General features: G+C 39.7%; 1 protein-coding gene across 1 annotated transcript in view; it reads left to right on the top strand.

The window, feature by feature from the left end:
- RASA1 (RAS p21 protein activator 1) overlaps positions 1 to 13,738 on the top strand; it is a 61,462-nt gene that overhangs the window by 46,473 nt on the left and 1,251 nt on the right. Inside the window, exons 16-24 of the mRNA XM_054398253.1 lie at positions 2,371 to 2,543; positions 2,736 to 2,895; positions 3,084 to 3,226; positions 3,873 to 3,988; positions 4,991 to 5,077; positions 6,038 to 6,105; positions 9,703 to 9,791; positions 11,190 to 11,267; positions 12,725 to 12,859. Of these exons, the coding sequence (XP_054254228.1) occupies positions 2,371 to 2,543; positions 2,736 to 2,895; positions 3,084 to 3,226; positions 3,873 to 3,988; positions 4,991 to 5,077; positions 6,038 to 6,105; positions 9,703 to 9,791; positions 11,190 to 11,267; positions 12,725 to 12,859 (1,049 nt within the window). The remainder of the gene's footprint in view (positions 1 to 2,370; positions 2,544 to 2,735; positions 2,896 to 3,083; positions 3,227 to 3,872; positions 3,989 to 4,990; positions 5,078 to 6,037; positions 6,106 to 9,702; positions 9,792 to 11,189; positions 11,268 to 12,724; positions 12,860 to 13,738) is intronic.

Genomic DNA, 13,738 nt, shown 5'->3' with positions numbered 1-13,738 from the left:
TGAATCAGTAAATCCCCCGGGACAATAGCACAGTGTTGAATTGGAGTGGAAGTTCTTGTTTGGTTAGTTGATTAATTTGTAGTTCATGATGAAAACCAAACATTTTTATAGAGGAAGTGGTCACCTCATACAGGCAGGTCCGTAGGGCAAATTTGGTATTAGCCTTTCCTTTCAGACACAGTTATTATTTGCAGTAGTGGCAACATGTGTTTTTTCAAACTGATAAATGGATTTACAGAAAGATGGGCTGTGCTGAGGTGGCAGTGACTTGTGAAAGGCAAGATTTAACATGTCCATGTATTGAGCAATTTCCTCTAAAGATTTTAAATAGGTCTTATTCTGAATCAATAATGGGATTTTTTTTTTTGGAGGTGGTGTTTTTTTGATGGCTCTGTTTTGTTCTGGAAGGGTTAGACAAAGTCTTCATAGTAAATTTGGGTTCATTTCCAGTCTGAAGACTGGAACAAATCTAAGTTTAAACCACTTTTTGTTTTGATTCCCAGGTTAGAATTACTAACATTCAAAATGCACTCTCATTGCTAAATATGGCCAAAGCTTCATTAGGAACATAAACTATTAAGAAAATTCCTTTTTTTTTTTTTCCTTATTAGTGTTCATAATGTAAAATATTTTTATTTTTTGATCAGGATCTTTATCTGGAGAGATCAACTATTACTTGCCTTGATTTTCTGTGTATATTTGTTTCCTTTTTAAAATGTTCTAGGCTGCAGTGTAAATATCTTGGATTTTTCAACTAATATCAGTCTTTCTGAAAGTAGCCTAATAATTCAGTGTAAGATGCTAAATGGGAAAAAGTCTTGTTCCTTCAAGTCAGTTGATTATCTGGTCTAAAGACATAGTAGCAGGTAATCACAGAATCACAAAATGTTGGGGGTTAGAAGGGACCTCAAAAAATCAGTCCACCACTACTGCCAAAGCAGGATTACCTAGGGCAGGCCACACAGGGACACATCCAGGTGGGTTTTGGTAGTCTCCAAAGGAGGAGACTCTACAACCTCTCTGGGCAGCCTGTTCAGTACCCCATCACCCTCACCATAAAGAAGTGCCTCTTGTGTTGAGGTGGACCCCCCTGTGTTCCAGCTCATACCCATTGTTTCTTGTTCTATCACTGAGCACCAGCAAAAAGAGCTTGGCACTTTCATCTTGATGCCCACCCCTCAGGTATTTATAAGTGTTGATAAGGTTCCCTCTCAGCATTCTCTTCTCAAGAACAAACAGCCCCAGGTCTCTCAGTTTTTCTTCATAGGAGAGATGTTCCAGTCCAACAATCATCCTCATAGCAGCCCAGCAGATTCCTGTCTCTCTTGAGTTCAGCAGCCCAAAACTCTTGGATTTGTTGTTTGATTGGTAGTTTTTAATGAGGAACTTAAAAGTGGGTTGTGTTGAGAGGCACAGAAGAGAAAGTTTGCTTGAAAGATCCAGACTGACAGGCTGAATGTGAACCCTCCCTGGAGTGTTGTTGGTATTTCATAGACGCAGTGTTGCCTCAGCAAGTGCCTGGGCCCCTTATGTGTGAGGTAACCGGGAGTGTGTGTGCCTGCTCTGGATGGACCTCTCCTCCCAGTGCTGCAGCCTGCTAGCCAGCTGCTGGGCCAGACTTGTGCAGTCCAGGTCATGCTTGGCAATTGTGAAGTGTCCCTGCCCATGGCAGGGGTGTTGGAACTAGATCCTTGTGGTCCCTTCCAACCCTGACTGATTCTATGATTTCAATGTACCAAAAATACTGAAAGGTGACTAAATGATTTGGCCATTTGGAGTTCACTGTCATCATTATTTAGGCAATAAATTGTGACTGTGAACACTTTTAAATGTAATTTGCATAAGCTGTTACAGCCTTTAACCTGGGAGTTACTATGAAAGAAATAAATATGGCAGTGTTTGAAAGCCACAGCAACACTATAATAATAAAAAATAAGAAGTAACAAGGTCAAGGAGCAGACCTGATGGTGGTACCAGCTTAAGGTTGGAAAGAGAATGTTGAATTCTGAACACTTTATCTATTTTTTGTTTCTGAATACTACCCAGATTTGCAGGGTAGAACTTCTTTAGTCGCTACTTGGGTGTGTCAGTAAACATGCAACATTTTTTTATATATATGTATACATTATTCTTTACAAAATGCTTTATATTTCTTCTTCAGTTTACAGGAGTGTTTTAAACCATTCAAGAGAGAATCTGTCAATATATTGATGGCAAAAACCTTGATTATTCCTATTAGTAATCTTTTGCTGAAAGAAGATAACGTGCTGAAAATTAAACTGTTTGTGTTGTTTTATTATTATTATTCAGTAGTAACAGTGTTTAGCTGGAGATAACTTCCTGAACAATGCTTTTTTCTTTCCCCTGAAGTGTTCATGCGTTGCCAATTAAGCAGATTACAGAAAGGACACGCCACAGATGAGTGGTTTCAACTCAGTTCCCATGTGCCACTAAAGGGTATTGAGCCAGGGTCTCTGCGTGTTCGAGCACGATACTCTATGGAGAAGATCATGCCAGAAGAGGAGTACAGTGAGTTTAAAGAGGTATCAAGTTGTTTAATTTCCCTTGCACAGTAGTGTTATTGGCTGAGATGAATCTCAGTACACTGGTTGACATTAAATAATACTGATAGTGATTTCCATATACTTCTACAGATGTATGATATCAGTTTTTGTAAAGCTGTTATGTGTTAGGAGAAGCTTCTGAGTGTTTTAAAATTCTGTTTTTTCTTTCAGCTCATACTCCAGAAAGAACTTCATGTAGTCTATGCCTTATCACACGTTTGTGGACAGGATAGAACGCTTTTGGCTGGCATTTTACTGAAGATTTTTCTTCATGAAAAGCTTGAGTCCTTGTTGCTACGAACACTAAATGACAGGGAGATAAGCATGGAAGGTACTGTGCTAAATGACAATACCATTTACTGGAACTCTGGGCAGGTGGGGAGGGAAGGGATCTGTCGCCTTCCCATTTCCTCCTGCCTTAGCTACAATGTAATATAAATGCAGCACATTTTTCCTCTGCTTTTTATTGTCTTCTTTTCTCAAGTTCTCACTTTGCTGTCTTGTTTTTATTTTCTCCAGATGAAGCTACCACCTTGTTTCGTGCCACCACTCTAGCAAGTACACTTATGGAGCAGTATATGAAAGCCACAGCAACAAGTTTTGTTCACCACGCACTGAAAGACTCCATATTAAAGATAATGGAGAGCAAGCAGTCCTGCGAGGTGATACCTTGAGCTATGTTATTAATACTTTGGTTTGAGGACACAATTATCAGTTGGTTGTTATGGTTTAATGTTTGCATTAAACACCAGCTCAGACACATTAGTTTCTCAGAGCTAAAACTTGTTTACATGAAAATTACAGAGACTGACTTCATTGAGTTGAGTGAGTTTTTTTCCCTGAGACTCTTTGAACAATTTTCAAGTAGGACTTTTAAATTTTTTTTTAATTTTTGTTTTTCTAAGTTATCAAGATATCATAGAAGTCAGTGTCTGAACTTTAGTTTTAATTTAAAACTTCCTGATATTAAATGATTGTTACTGATCGTAAAACTGTTTTCAAACTTGTGTGGTTAACTTAATTGTTCAAAGGATGGGAGTTCTCAGAAATTTAGATTGAGAGAGACCAAAAGGTCATGCAAATGGATAGTAGAGAATATCTGAGCTGTTAAAAGCTTAGTGTATCGGAACTAAAAACCATTGCTTCATTGTCTTTCTTGATAATACATTGAAACACACTGTTGTGTAAGAGTTCTACAGCATCAGAATATTTAATTCACTTGGAAGTAGTATTCAGTGTATAATATTATGAAACTATATGGAGCTCTGGATAGGAGAAGAAATGTAACCTTTTTCTCTTTTCTTCTAGCTAAATCCCTCAAAGTTGGAAAAAAATGAAGATGTAAACACTAATTTGGCACATCTACTCAGCATACTCTCAGAATTGGTGGAGAAAATATTCATGGCCGCAGAGATACTGCCTCCGTAAGTTTGCAGTTCCTTGTTCAGATGTATCTGAAAATTCTTGTTTGTGTGAACTACATGGCACCTTAATATGATGTTCTTATTGGTTCCACTTCTGCTAGTTAGTGTAAGACTACTGTGTTTAGGGCTGCAGGGTAAAAATATAACCCCTTCAAAAATTAAAACTACTTTTTTGCAAAAGCTTCTGGCTAGAACACGTGCTTTGAAGGAAAAGCTACTAGAGCTCAGAGAAAGAATAACAGTAAAACTACTAAATCTCATATTTCCACTAAAAGGTAGAACACAGTAGTAATTAGGAGACAATTGTATATCCTTAAGTTGGTAAGTACATTCCACTTTTGGGAAGAATTGATAGTCCTCTTTCACTTTGTCATTAGCTTTTAAAGTACACAAAATCCTCAATTCTCAGTAGCACTGAAGTGTATCTTTTGTATCAACACTGACAAGATTAGCATTAAAAGTTGCACTCTTTCTAAGTATATTGTGGAGCTTTCAACATATTCTGAAATAAACCACAATTTTCCCTTTATTTTTTCTTACAGGAGAAGGCTATCACTGTCGTTGCTTAACTTTTAAGCATCTAACTCTCATTAATGGAAAGAATAGTTTTGGGTTTTTTTTAGTTAAGAAGAGGAAAAAAGTCAAAAATTTAAAAAAAATCAAAGCTCTTTGAAAAGGGAATACTACTTGAGAAACAGGGAACAGAAAACATTTAATACACATGAATAATCAATTGCACATGAAATTGTGTATTAGTGAAGGGTTTTCCTTGCCATTTATAAATTTACTTGTTAACATGTATTCATTATTCAACTTCTATTCGAAAGTTGATTGTATTTATTATAAATTAACCCTTAGTTAAAGTTAATTTAAAGTTGATTTGTAAAGGTAGAACTGCTAATAGTTCTGCATCAAGTAGGAGGTTGTCTACATCCTGTCTGACCAGTTTTTTTTTATTTCTGTAAGATTAATGGAATGAGTAATTAGCTGTTCTTTTTGCAGGACGCTGAGGTATATTTATGGGTGCCTACAGAAGTCTGTTCAAAACAAGTGGCCAGCTAATACCACCATGAGAACCAGAGTTGTTAGGTAAGCTACTTGGCACTTTCTTCTGCAAATAACCACTTCAGTCTTGTTGGTTAAAGACATACTTCAGTGTGTTTATCTATATTTCAGTGACAAAACTGCATAGTGCTTGCAAAGGTTACAGCAGTATTTAAGATATTTGTGATGCTAAGGCATGTCCTAATTAAGGACATGCTAGATCCTTAATCATGTACTTAGAGCCTTGCCAGAATAAGGTGATGCAGTGTAGAGGTCAGTGTAGCTTTGCTTGATAGTTTGTCAGGTTTTACCAACTCATGTAAATAAGCAATTTCCATTTCCATTCTGGGAAATAAAAACCTCCCTCAAAGCAATCTCTGAAGGGGATGTTTTTTTACTTCCACTATGAACAGAAAGTAAGTATTTTTTTATGCTACTGAAGGCTCTTCTGGGTTTCTGTTGAATGAGCTTCTAGTTCTGCAGTAAAAAGAGGGTTCTTTTTTTCCAGCTTTCTATATGGCAGGAGGAAAGCAAGAGATACCTCGTTATTTTTCTGCTGTACTGTCCTTAGGATTTGGATCACCTTATGATAGCCTAAGGTGCAGTGAAGAGAGAGGGTCCCCCTCTCCTGTGCTTCTCCTTCATTGTCTTGGGAGAGCAGGTGGCTGTGGGATGGATGCCTTGTAGGAGACAATGGAAAACCTTTCGTGGTCAGGGATAAGAGGTTCCTTCTTTTTTGGAGCTGGTGTGGTCCATGTCAGTTTGACTTCAGCATGACTTTGCAGTTAAGTTCTTCCCACATGGTTTCATCGTTTCAGCTCAAGTGGGAAATCAAATGATAAAAGCTGAAAGAACAGGAATACTGAAGTCACAGCATGATATTCATAATTTGTTAGCAGATTCACAGAGGCTGGTTGGTTGGTGTCTCAGATTCCATGCTAACTTAAATCCTTGAATTAATTCTGTAATTTTGTTGAACAAATTGCAATTTTCTTCCCATTTCAGTGGCTTCGTTTTTCTCCGACTGATTTGTCCTGCTATCCTGAACCCAAGGATGTTTAATATCATCTCAGGTGACTATATGCTTCAGATTGAATTCAAAGCCTGTAGAGCAGTGGGTATGAAATTACTGTCTAATGCATGAAGCTTTTTGAAGGCTGTGCCCAAAGTCATGTTACTCATGTTACTTGAGTTCTTTCTCCATAAGGCAGGCAATGTATGCTTTTCACCCTTAAAGTTGAGATTGTGGTTATCCCCACTGTTATTTCAAAGTCCAGAAAAACATGCACTGTAGTATTTAATAATACATATTTAAGTTAAAAGTCTTAACAATGTGGATTATATTGTAAGCAGTGTGAAAAATGTGTGGGATCTCCAGATGCCACTTTGGGTACAATGCAATGCCAAAGTTACTGGCTGAAATCCAGTAGTATGTCCTAATGAAGAAGACACATATAGTTGAAAATGAGTCTGCAGAGCTTGCAACACTTTTTGTGCATCTGGGAAACTGTGCTTGAGTAAGTGCTTAGGTTCCAGCCATTGGAATGTCTTTTCTCTGACTCATTAAGCAGAGTCAGTCTCAAATATGAAATCTTAAAGGGTGGCATTTAGAATGGGCAGGTTGTGAAGACTTGAGATGGTGATCTTGGTTAACTTAAAGGCTATATATGGGAGAGTTCCCATGGGTTTGCCTAAATTAATGTTCTCACCACATAAATTCTTAGCCTGTTTTTTAATGCTCTTTTGGTAGAGTGCACTACAGAAGTTAATTAAAACATCAGGGAATGTTCCTGCTGGCAAAACCAGCTGTGTAGGCCTGTGGCAGAGTCCTGGCATCAGATGGCGTTTTCCCAAACAGTTTGTGGGGGTGACTTGTATGGTGGGAGCAGGAGGGGAAACATCAGGGATTACATCTGACATGCTGTTGGCCTGGGGCTTTTCTGTTGTGAAGCTTTAATGGTGAGGGCATGAACTATCCCATGGCAGTTGCCTTAAGCACCTAGAATGTTTGGGGCCATTTTTAACTTAGCTTTTGGGCTGGGGAGGGTGGAAAGGAAAGGTATAAACTACTGAAAACTTACTATTAAACTACCTGGATGTCTGCACTGCTTAATTTTAGAAGTTCGCATATGTTATCCCTCATCTTTGTCTTCTGTGGGTTTTTTCCTGGCAACGATCATGCCAAGCTAGAGGGCAGTGAGTTTGCATTAGCCATTGCTCTTCCTCCTTCCCTCCCTAGCAGTTTCTCGAATTTTCCTTTTTTAGCTGTAAAATGCTGATGTGGAAATAGGAGGAAGTCAGAAATATGATTCAGAAAAGATGTATTTTTTTTTCCTTTATTTATCCATAGGTAGTTTTTAAGATAGGATAGCAGGTTTTCTGCGGTCTATCTTTAAAGCTGTACTAAATGAGAAGGGCTGTGTTGAACAGAAAGTTCCTTTCTCTCACCCAGTAATCACTTCCATACATGCTTTGAAGAAATAGGGCCAGCTACACAGTGATTCTTTCCTTTAGGCTTTTATTATCTTCAGGTAGCTTTCAAGTTAGGTATCTCCTCACTTGAGATGCACCTGTGTCTGCAGATGTAAAAAAATTACCTACAAACCTGAGTCACCCCTTTTAAGCTTTTCTGTGAAAGTCACATCCAGCTAACATTCTTGAGTGCTTCTAAGGTGAACTTACAGTCTCCATGTAGGGCTTTTAGAGCTGTTCAGGAAAAGACATTTCTTTTGGAGCAAAGCTTCCAGTTACCTTCTTAGTAGAGAAAAAATAAGGAAAATAAGTATGGAAAATAGGGGGAAATGTATTCTGAAGATACATCTCAGTACAAGCAGCAGTCTTATCACCTTGGCAGTTGTGATTGTTTAAAAAGTTAAATCCTTCAAGCCTAAGTTTTTTTTTTTTTAAAGAAATGCACTTCCTTAGGTCAGTTCTCCTAACCTGAAGTTCCAGCTTCCAAGGCTAACAACGTTTTCCAGCCTTGCACCTTTAAAGGCTTGTTTTGTACCAAGCACTAGATAGATACCATGAACAACTCACATAATTTGCTTCAGCTATACAGGACAGATTAGAACTTATTTTGCAGTGATTTTTGGAGGAGGAGAGGAAGAAAGAAGAAAAGATAGAGGTAGACAATGAATCACAGAATCACAGAATGTTAGAGGTTGGAAGGGACATCCAGAGATTGAGTCCAACCAGCCTGCCAAAAGCAGGGATCACGTAGGGTATTCTGCACAGAAATGCATCCAGGTCGGTTTTCAAAGTCTCCAGAGAAGAAAACTCCACAACTCCCCCTGCAGCCTGTTCAGTGCTCCATCACCCTCACTGTAAAGAACTTTCTTCTCAAGTTGAGGTGAAACCTTCTTTGTTCAAGTTGGTATCTGTTGTTTCTTGTCTTATCACTGCACACCACTGAAATGAGCTTGGCCCCCTCCACTTGACACCCACCCCTCAGATATTTATAGACATTGATGTGATCACCTCTCAGTCTTCTCCAGACTGAACAGCCCCAGGTCTCTCTTCATAGGGCAGATGCTCATCATGTAATCATCCTCATGGCTCTCCGTTGGACTCTCTCTAGCAGATCCCTGTCTGTCTTGAATTTGGGAGCCCAAAACTGAACACAATACTCCAGGTGTGGGGTCTCACCAGGGCAGAGTAGAGGGGGAGAAGAACTTCCCTAGCCCTGCTGGACACACTTTTCTTGATGCACCCCAGGATACTTTTGGCCACAAGGGCACATTGTTGTTCCATGGAGAACTTGCTGTCCACCAGCACTCCAAGGTCTGTCTCTGTGGAGCTGCTTTCCAGCAGGGCAGCCTCTAACCTGTCCTGGTGCCTGTTGCACTGGTTTTTATTGAACTTCATGAGGTTTGCCTGCACCCAGCTCTCAGCCTGTCCAGATCACATTGGATGACAGCACAGGCTAATGGGGTGTCAGCCACACTCCCCCCCCCCCCCAGTTTTGTATCATCAGCGAAGAGTCTATAACATCCTTCTGAAGAATTATAACATGTAGAGCTTGTATAAGAACCATGTCCATTGTGGAACATTTCAAACTTGGCGTTCAGCCAGGACATTTATCATAATGGGAAGAAAAAATAATTGTAAGATACTGTTGTTCAAAAAGGAAGTTTTAAGTTTAAGTGGTTAATAGTAAGTGTTAAGTGTAATGCTAATTAAAGCAAGTGACTAACTTCATGGAAATACAAGCCAAGATTGCATGTAATCTTTACTTCTCTGATGACACCAATTCAAAGTAAAATTTGTATGTCTTGTCACTTGTGGGTATACACAAACAAATAAGGTAAATGTGCTTTTTCTTTTTTAATTCTAACAAAAAATAATCCTTCTTTCAACAGAATAGTTTCATTTTTGTGAAAATGATTCCTACTTCACCTAAGTCTTACTAACACCACTTTATTTTGCATACTTGTTCTGTATGTAACTAGAGAATCAGGTGTTTGTATTAATGTGTTTTTGTGGACATTATTAAAGCAACGTAGGTTTGTCACCAAGTGATACACCTTCCACGTGCAGTTCTGTGGTAGAATTAAAAATACCTTTTTTCCATGAAAAAAATACGAATTGGGAAGGAGCTTTACTTTCATGTGAGTGCTGTAAGTTTTGAACAGAACAGCTGGTAACTCTCTGCTTTGTGTTCCTGCCAGATTCTCCTTCCCCCACTGCTGCAAGAACGCTGACGCTGGTCGCCAAGTCTGTGCAGAATCTAGCAAATCTAGTTGAATTTGGAGCTAAGGTGAATATAAAGTGCAGCCCAGAACTGTGTTGTAGCCACATTTCCATGTTCCTGTGTAATACCTGCAAAAATCAGTTGTCGTTTTGTCATGCAAAGCCTGTGCCATGTCCTTTTGTCCTGATCAGCAAGGAGGCCTCGCATAGGCCATTTCTTCTGTCCTCTTCGTTTAGAGATAAGCAGGGTGTAGATCTGAACTAGAGTAGGCAGACTGGGAGGAAGTGATATAGGAACTCACAGTAACGATTTGTTAGATCCCTTGAAGATTTTGAGTCTGGTAGTAGGAACACCAGCACTGGTGTGTTAAAATCACCTACGAACAGATTTACCATACTGGGAGAGCATGATGCAACCAGGTATTGAAGCTGTGAGAACACAGATAAATCCAGCAGACATTTGTCCAAAGCAGTAGGAGGAGTTTGTGGGAGGGGCATTCTTTGTTTCCCTTTGTAGCAGAGCTGCCTTATCTTACTAGCCTCCACTGGACTCTGTGGTAGTTCCCTGTTTCTCTTGAACTGGGGAGCCCAGAACAGGACAATACTTCAGATGTGCCTCACCAGGGCAGAGTGGAGAGAGAGGAAAAGCTTCCTCAGCCTACTATTCCACACGCATACTCTATCTATCTATATAGAAATTAACTTTCAGATGGAGACTAATCAAGCCTAAATTCCCATCTTGGTATCAAATACCTGATTCTGAAATGAAAAAAAAGAACCGCCAACCCTGACTGTTTCCCTTCCCCCGCTTTCACCTTGCCTTTATTTACTCCTTCCATTGGTGTTTTCTGTGGTGGAGCACTTGAAAGCATCCCTTCTATTTGTATTCATTTTCATACTGCTAGACATAATTAATGTTGCCCTAGAAATCTCCAGCTTTCAATGCAGTTTCTGCTTTAACACCAAGAGAACACCAACAAAATTGATCTGTCTCAGTTCCCAGGCCAAAACACAGCTGAAGACTAAATCTGTTGGCTTAAGCATAATGAAAGTGTCTTCAGGGTGGTTTTAAAGATACTTCTCTGACACGCAGAACTTGGAATGTAAGTGTTAATGAAAGAACAAGGAAGAGGACATTTATTCCTGGTCATACCTTTGAAAGCAGAGCATTTGTTCATTGCTGCTAGGTACTGAGAGGCATCCTTCTGAGTGCACGTGACAGGAAATCTCTGAACTCCTCTGAATAGAGTTAAATAGAATCATAGAATGGTGGGGGTTGGAAGGGACCTCCTACCTGAGGTCTGTCATCTGTCATTAGAGATTCATTTGAAAAACTAAGATTCATTTGAAAAACTAAGATCACTCACAAGGACAAACTGTTTTTTGCAGTCATTTGGCTGCATTGTGCCCACTTCAGCTACTTTGGCATTGAGTTGTTCTAATGAATGCTTCTAAAAATTACTAGGAGCCATATATGGAGGGGGTCAATCCATTCATCAAGAGCAACAAACATCGCATGATCATGTTCTTGGATGAACTTGGGGTAAGTGGTTAAAGAAAACTTTACTGGAAGTTACACAGCACCATTGTAAATGAAAGATTTTTTGCACTTCTTACAAACTAGCTGAAAAATGCACCAGCTCCCACACAATTTTGAATGCTTCTAGCAATAAACTTCTCTCGTGTATGTTGAGAAACTGCAGATTGATGGACTGTCACAAAATTTAAACTATCAAATTTTATTTGATAAACTATCACATTTTGTACCTCTGTAGAAATGAAAGGCTGAAAAAGATTTTTACAACTCTGAGGATTAGAAATTTTGGCAAAAAAATACTGATCTTTAAAACCTAGAAATTTTTACATATGTCATATGGTTTTGACCAGAGATTGACATTTTTTTTATCGCTTTAAAATAGTTTGAATTTGTCATGCATTACCGAACATGTCACTGTGTATATTCTAGATACTGTAGTCTGAAAGTGCACTACAGCTACTGTGTTCTTTTTAAATAGTTACTATTTTGTGTATGACAGCTGTAACAGGAGTTAGATCCTCCTGTTGTACATCTGTATTTTTACATCAAGAATCCATCTTAAAAACAAAAAAACAAGATTTAAAAAAAACGTGCCCAGCTTCCTGAATTGATCCCTTAAAAGCACCCTAGAGTATTTTGATAAGAGTAAGAAATAAGAATCTCAAGAGTTTTTGATAAGATGTAAAAATGAAGGTGGCATTCAGGCAGGTTGCCACTGTTACCTTTTTCTGGTTAAATTGCAACTTCTGCATATAATAATATGTGAATTTTCTTTAAGTGACAGGTTTGTTATAAAGTTTCTGAGAACTGTTGGTTTGAGAATAACTGCTGGACTCATCTACTCTTTTATGACAAATTAGTTGGGTTACTGATATTAATTAGTTAATGAGTTAGTTGATAGTTACAGGTTTTGTTGAAGTTTTGTTGCTGCTGTTCTCTCATTTAGATTTCTAATGGATGGATCCCACTTGTTTAGGGGAAGGTTACAAGTCTCTAAATGCAGTAGCTTTCTGCTCAGCTCAGTGGTAGGGTGATGATCAATACCAGGTCTTTCAGAGTCTCACAGTATATCAGAGGTTGGAAGGGACCTCAAGAGATCATCAGGTCCAACCCCCCTGCCAGAGCAGGATCACTTAGGGTAGTCTGCACAGGAACGCATCCGGGTTGGTTTTGAAAGTCTCCAGAGAAGGAGGCTCCACAACCCCCCTGGGGAGCCTGTTCCAGTTAAAGCATTTCTGGCAGAAGTAGGAATTGCAGGATACTCATAAAACACATCTCCATTTATAAGAAGGAAATCACAGCAGAAGGATGGACTGAAGACTGAGCTGGAGAGACAAACATCACGGTACTTGCTTGTGGTATAAAGGCAAATGTGTCAGCTGTAGAGCTGTAATTTAACCCCCTGTGTGCCTGGGTGCTCAGCATTCTACATCTGCTCTCTTCTCTTTTTGTTGCCATTGAAGAATGTTCCTGAGCTTCCAGACACTACAGAGCACTCTAGAACTGACCTGTCTCGTGACCTGGCAGCCCTGCATGAGATATGTGTGGCGCACTCGGACGAACTGCGGACACTCAGTAACGAGCGAGGTGTAATGCAGGTAAGCCCAGAGCTACTCTTTGGAGTCAGGGTTCTTCTGTAGTACTTCTGGCTGGTAGTAAGACTGAACATTTTAAGGTACCTGCATTGCACCAGGTGGCTGTCAGTTGTAAAGCTTAAAACAGCTACAAGCAGCTTAAAAAAGTGAAGGTCCTTGAACACAGTCTTATGGGGAATGGCTGAGAGAATTGGGGTTGTTTAGTCTTCAGAGGAGGTGGCTGAGGAGAGACTGCATTGCCCTCCACAACTACCTGAAAGGAGGTTGGAGCAAGGTGAGGGTCTGTCTCTTCTCACATGCAACAAGTGACGGCAAGAGGAAGTGGCTGCAAGTTGTGCCAGGTGAGGCTGAGGGTTGGATATTAGGAACAATATCTTCAGAGTTCTCAGGCGCTGGAACAGGCTGCCCAGGGCAGTGGTGACTTGATCACCTATTTAAAGACATGTGCATGTGGTGCTGAGGGACATAGCTTAGTGGTAGTAACTTAGCAGTGGTGGTGGGATTGTGAGCTGAAGGCAAGTGGTTGAATTTGATAATCTCAAAGGTCTGTTCCACCCACAACAGTTGGGTGATTCTAATATTCGGTCCAAAGTTCTGTTTCTTCATTCAGCAAAACCAAAGAGGTTTTTTGAAGTTTCCAGAGGAAGTCTGAGTTTCTAGAAGAAGCCTAAACCCACAAAACTACTACCTCCTGACAGGCTCTCCAGGTCATTAGTTTTAGGATCTTGGTTTTTTGTTAGCTTTCTATTGATACCCCACTTCTGCTTCCTAATCTGCCAGTACATGTGTAAACAAACCAGGCAAACTTCTCTAGCAGTGTGCCAGAGTGCATTTGTTAAACCACAGACCAGCACAGAGATCCATGGGTGGGGAGGCAAAGTT

Source organism: Indicator indicator, chromosome Z (genome assembly GCF_027791375.1).
Source record: "Indicator indicator isolate 239-I01 chromosome Z, UM_Iind_1.1, whole genome shotgun sequence".
Taxonomy (NCBI): Eukaryota; Metazoa; Chordata; class Aves; order Piciformes; family Indicatoridae; genus Indicator; species Indicator indicator.
This window is presented reverse-complemented; position numbering and strand designations above follow the sequence as displayed.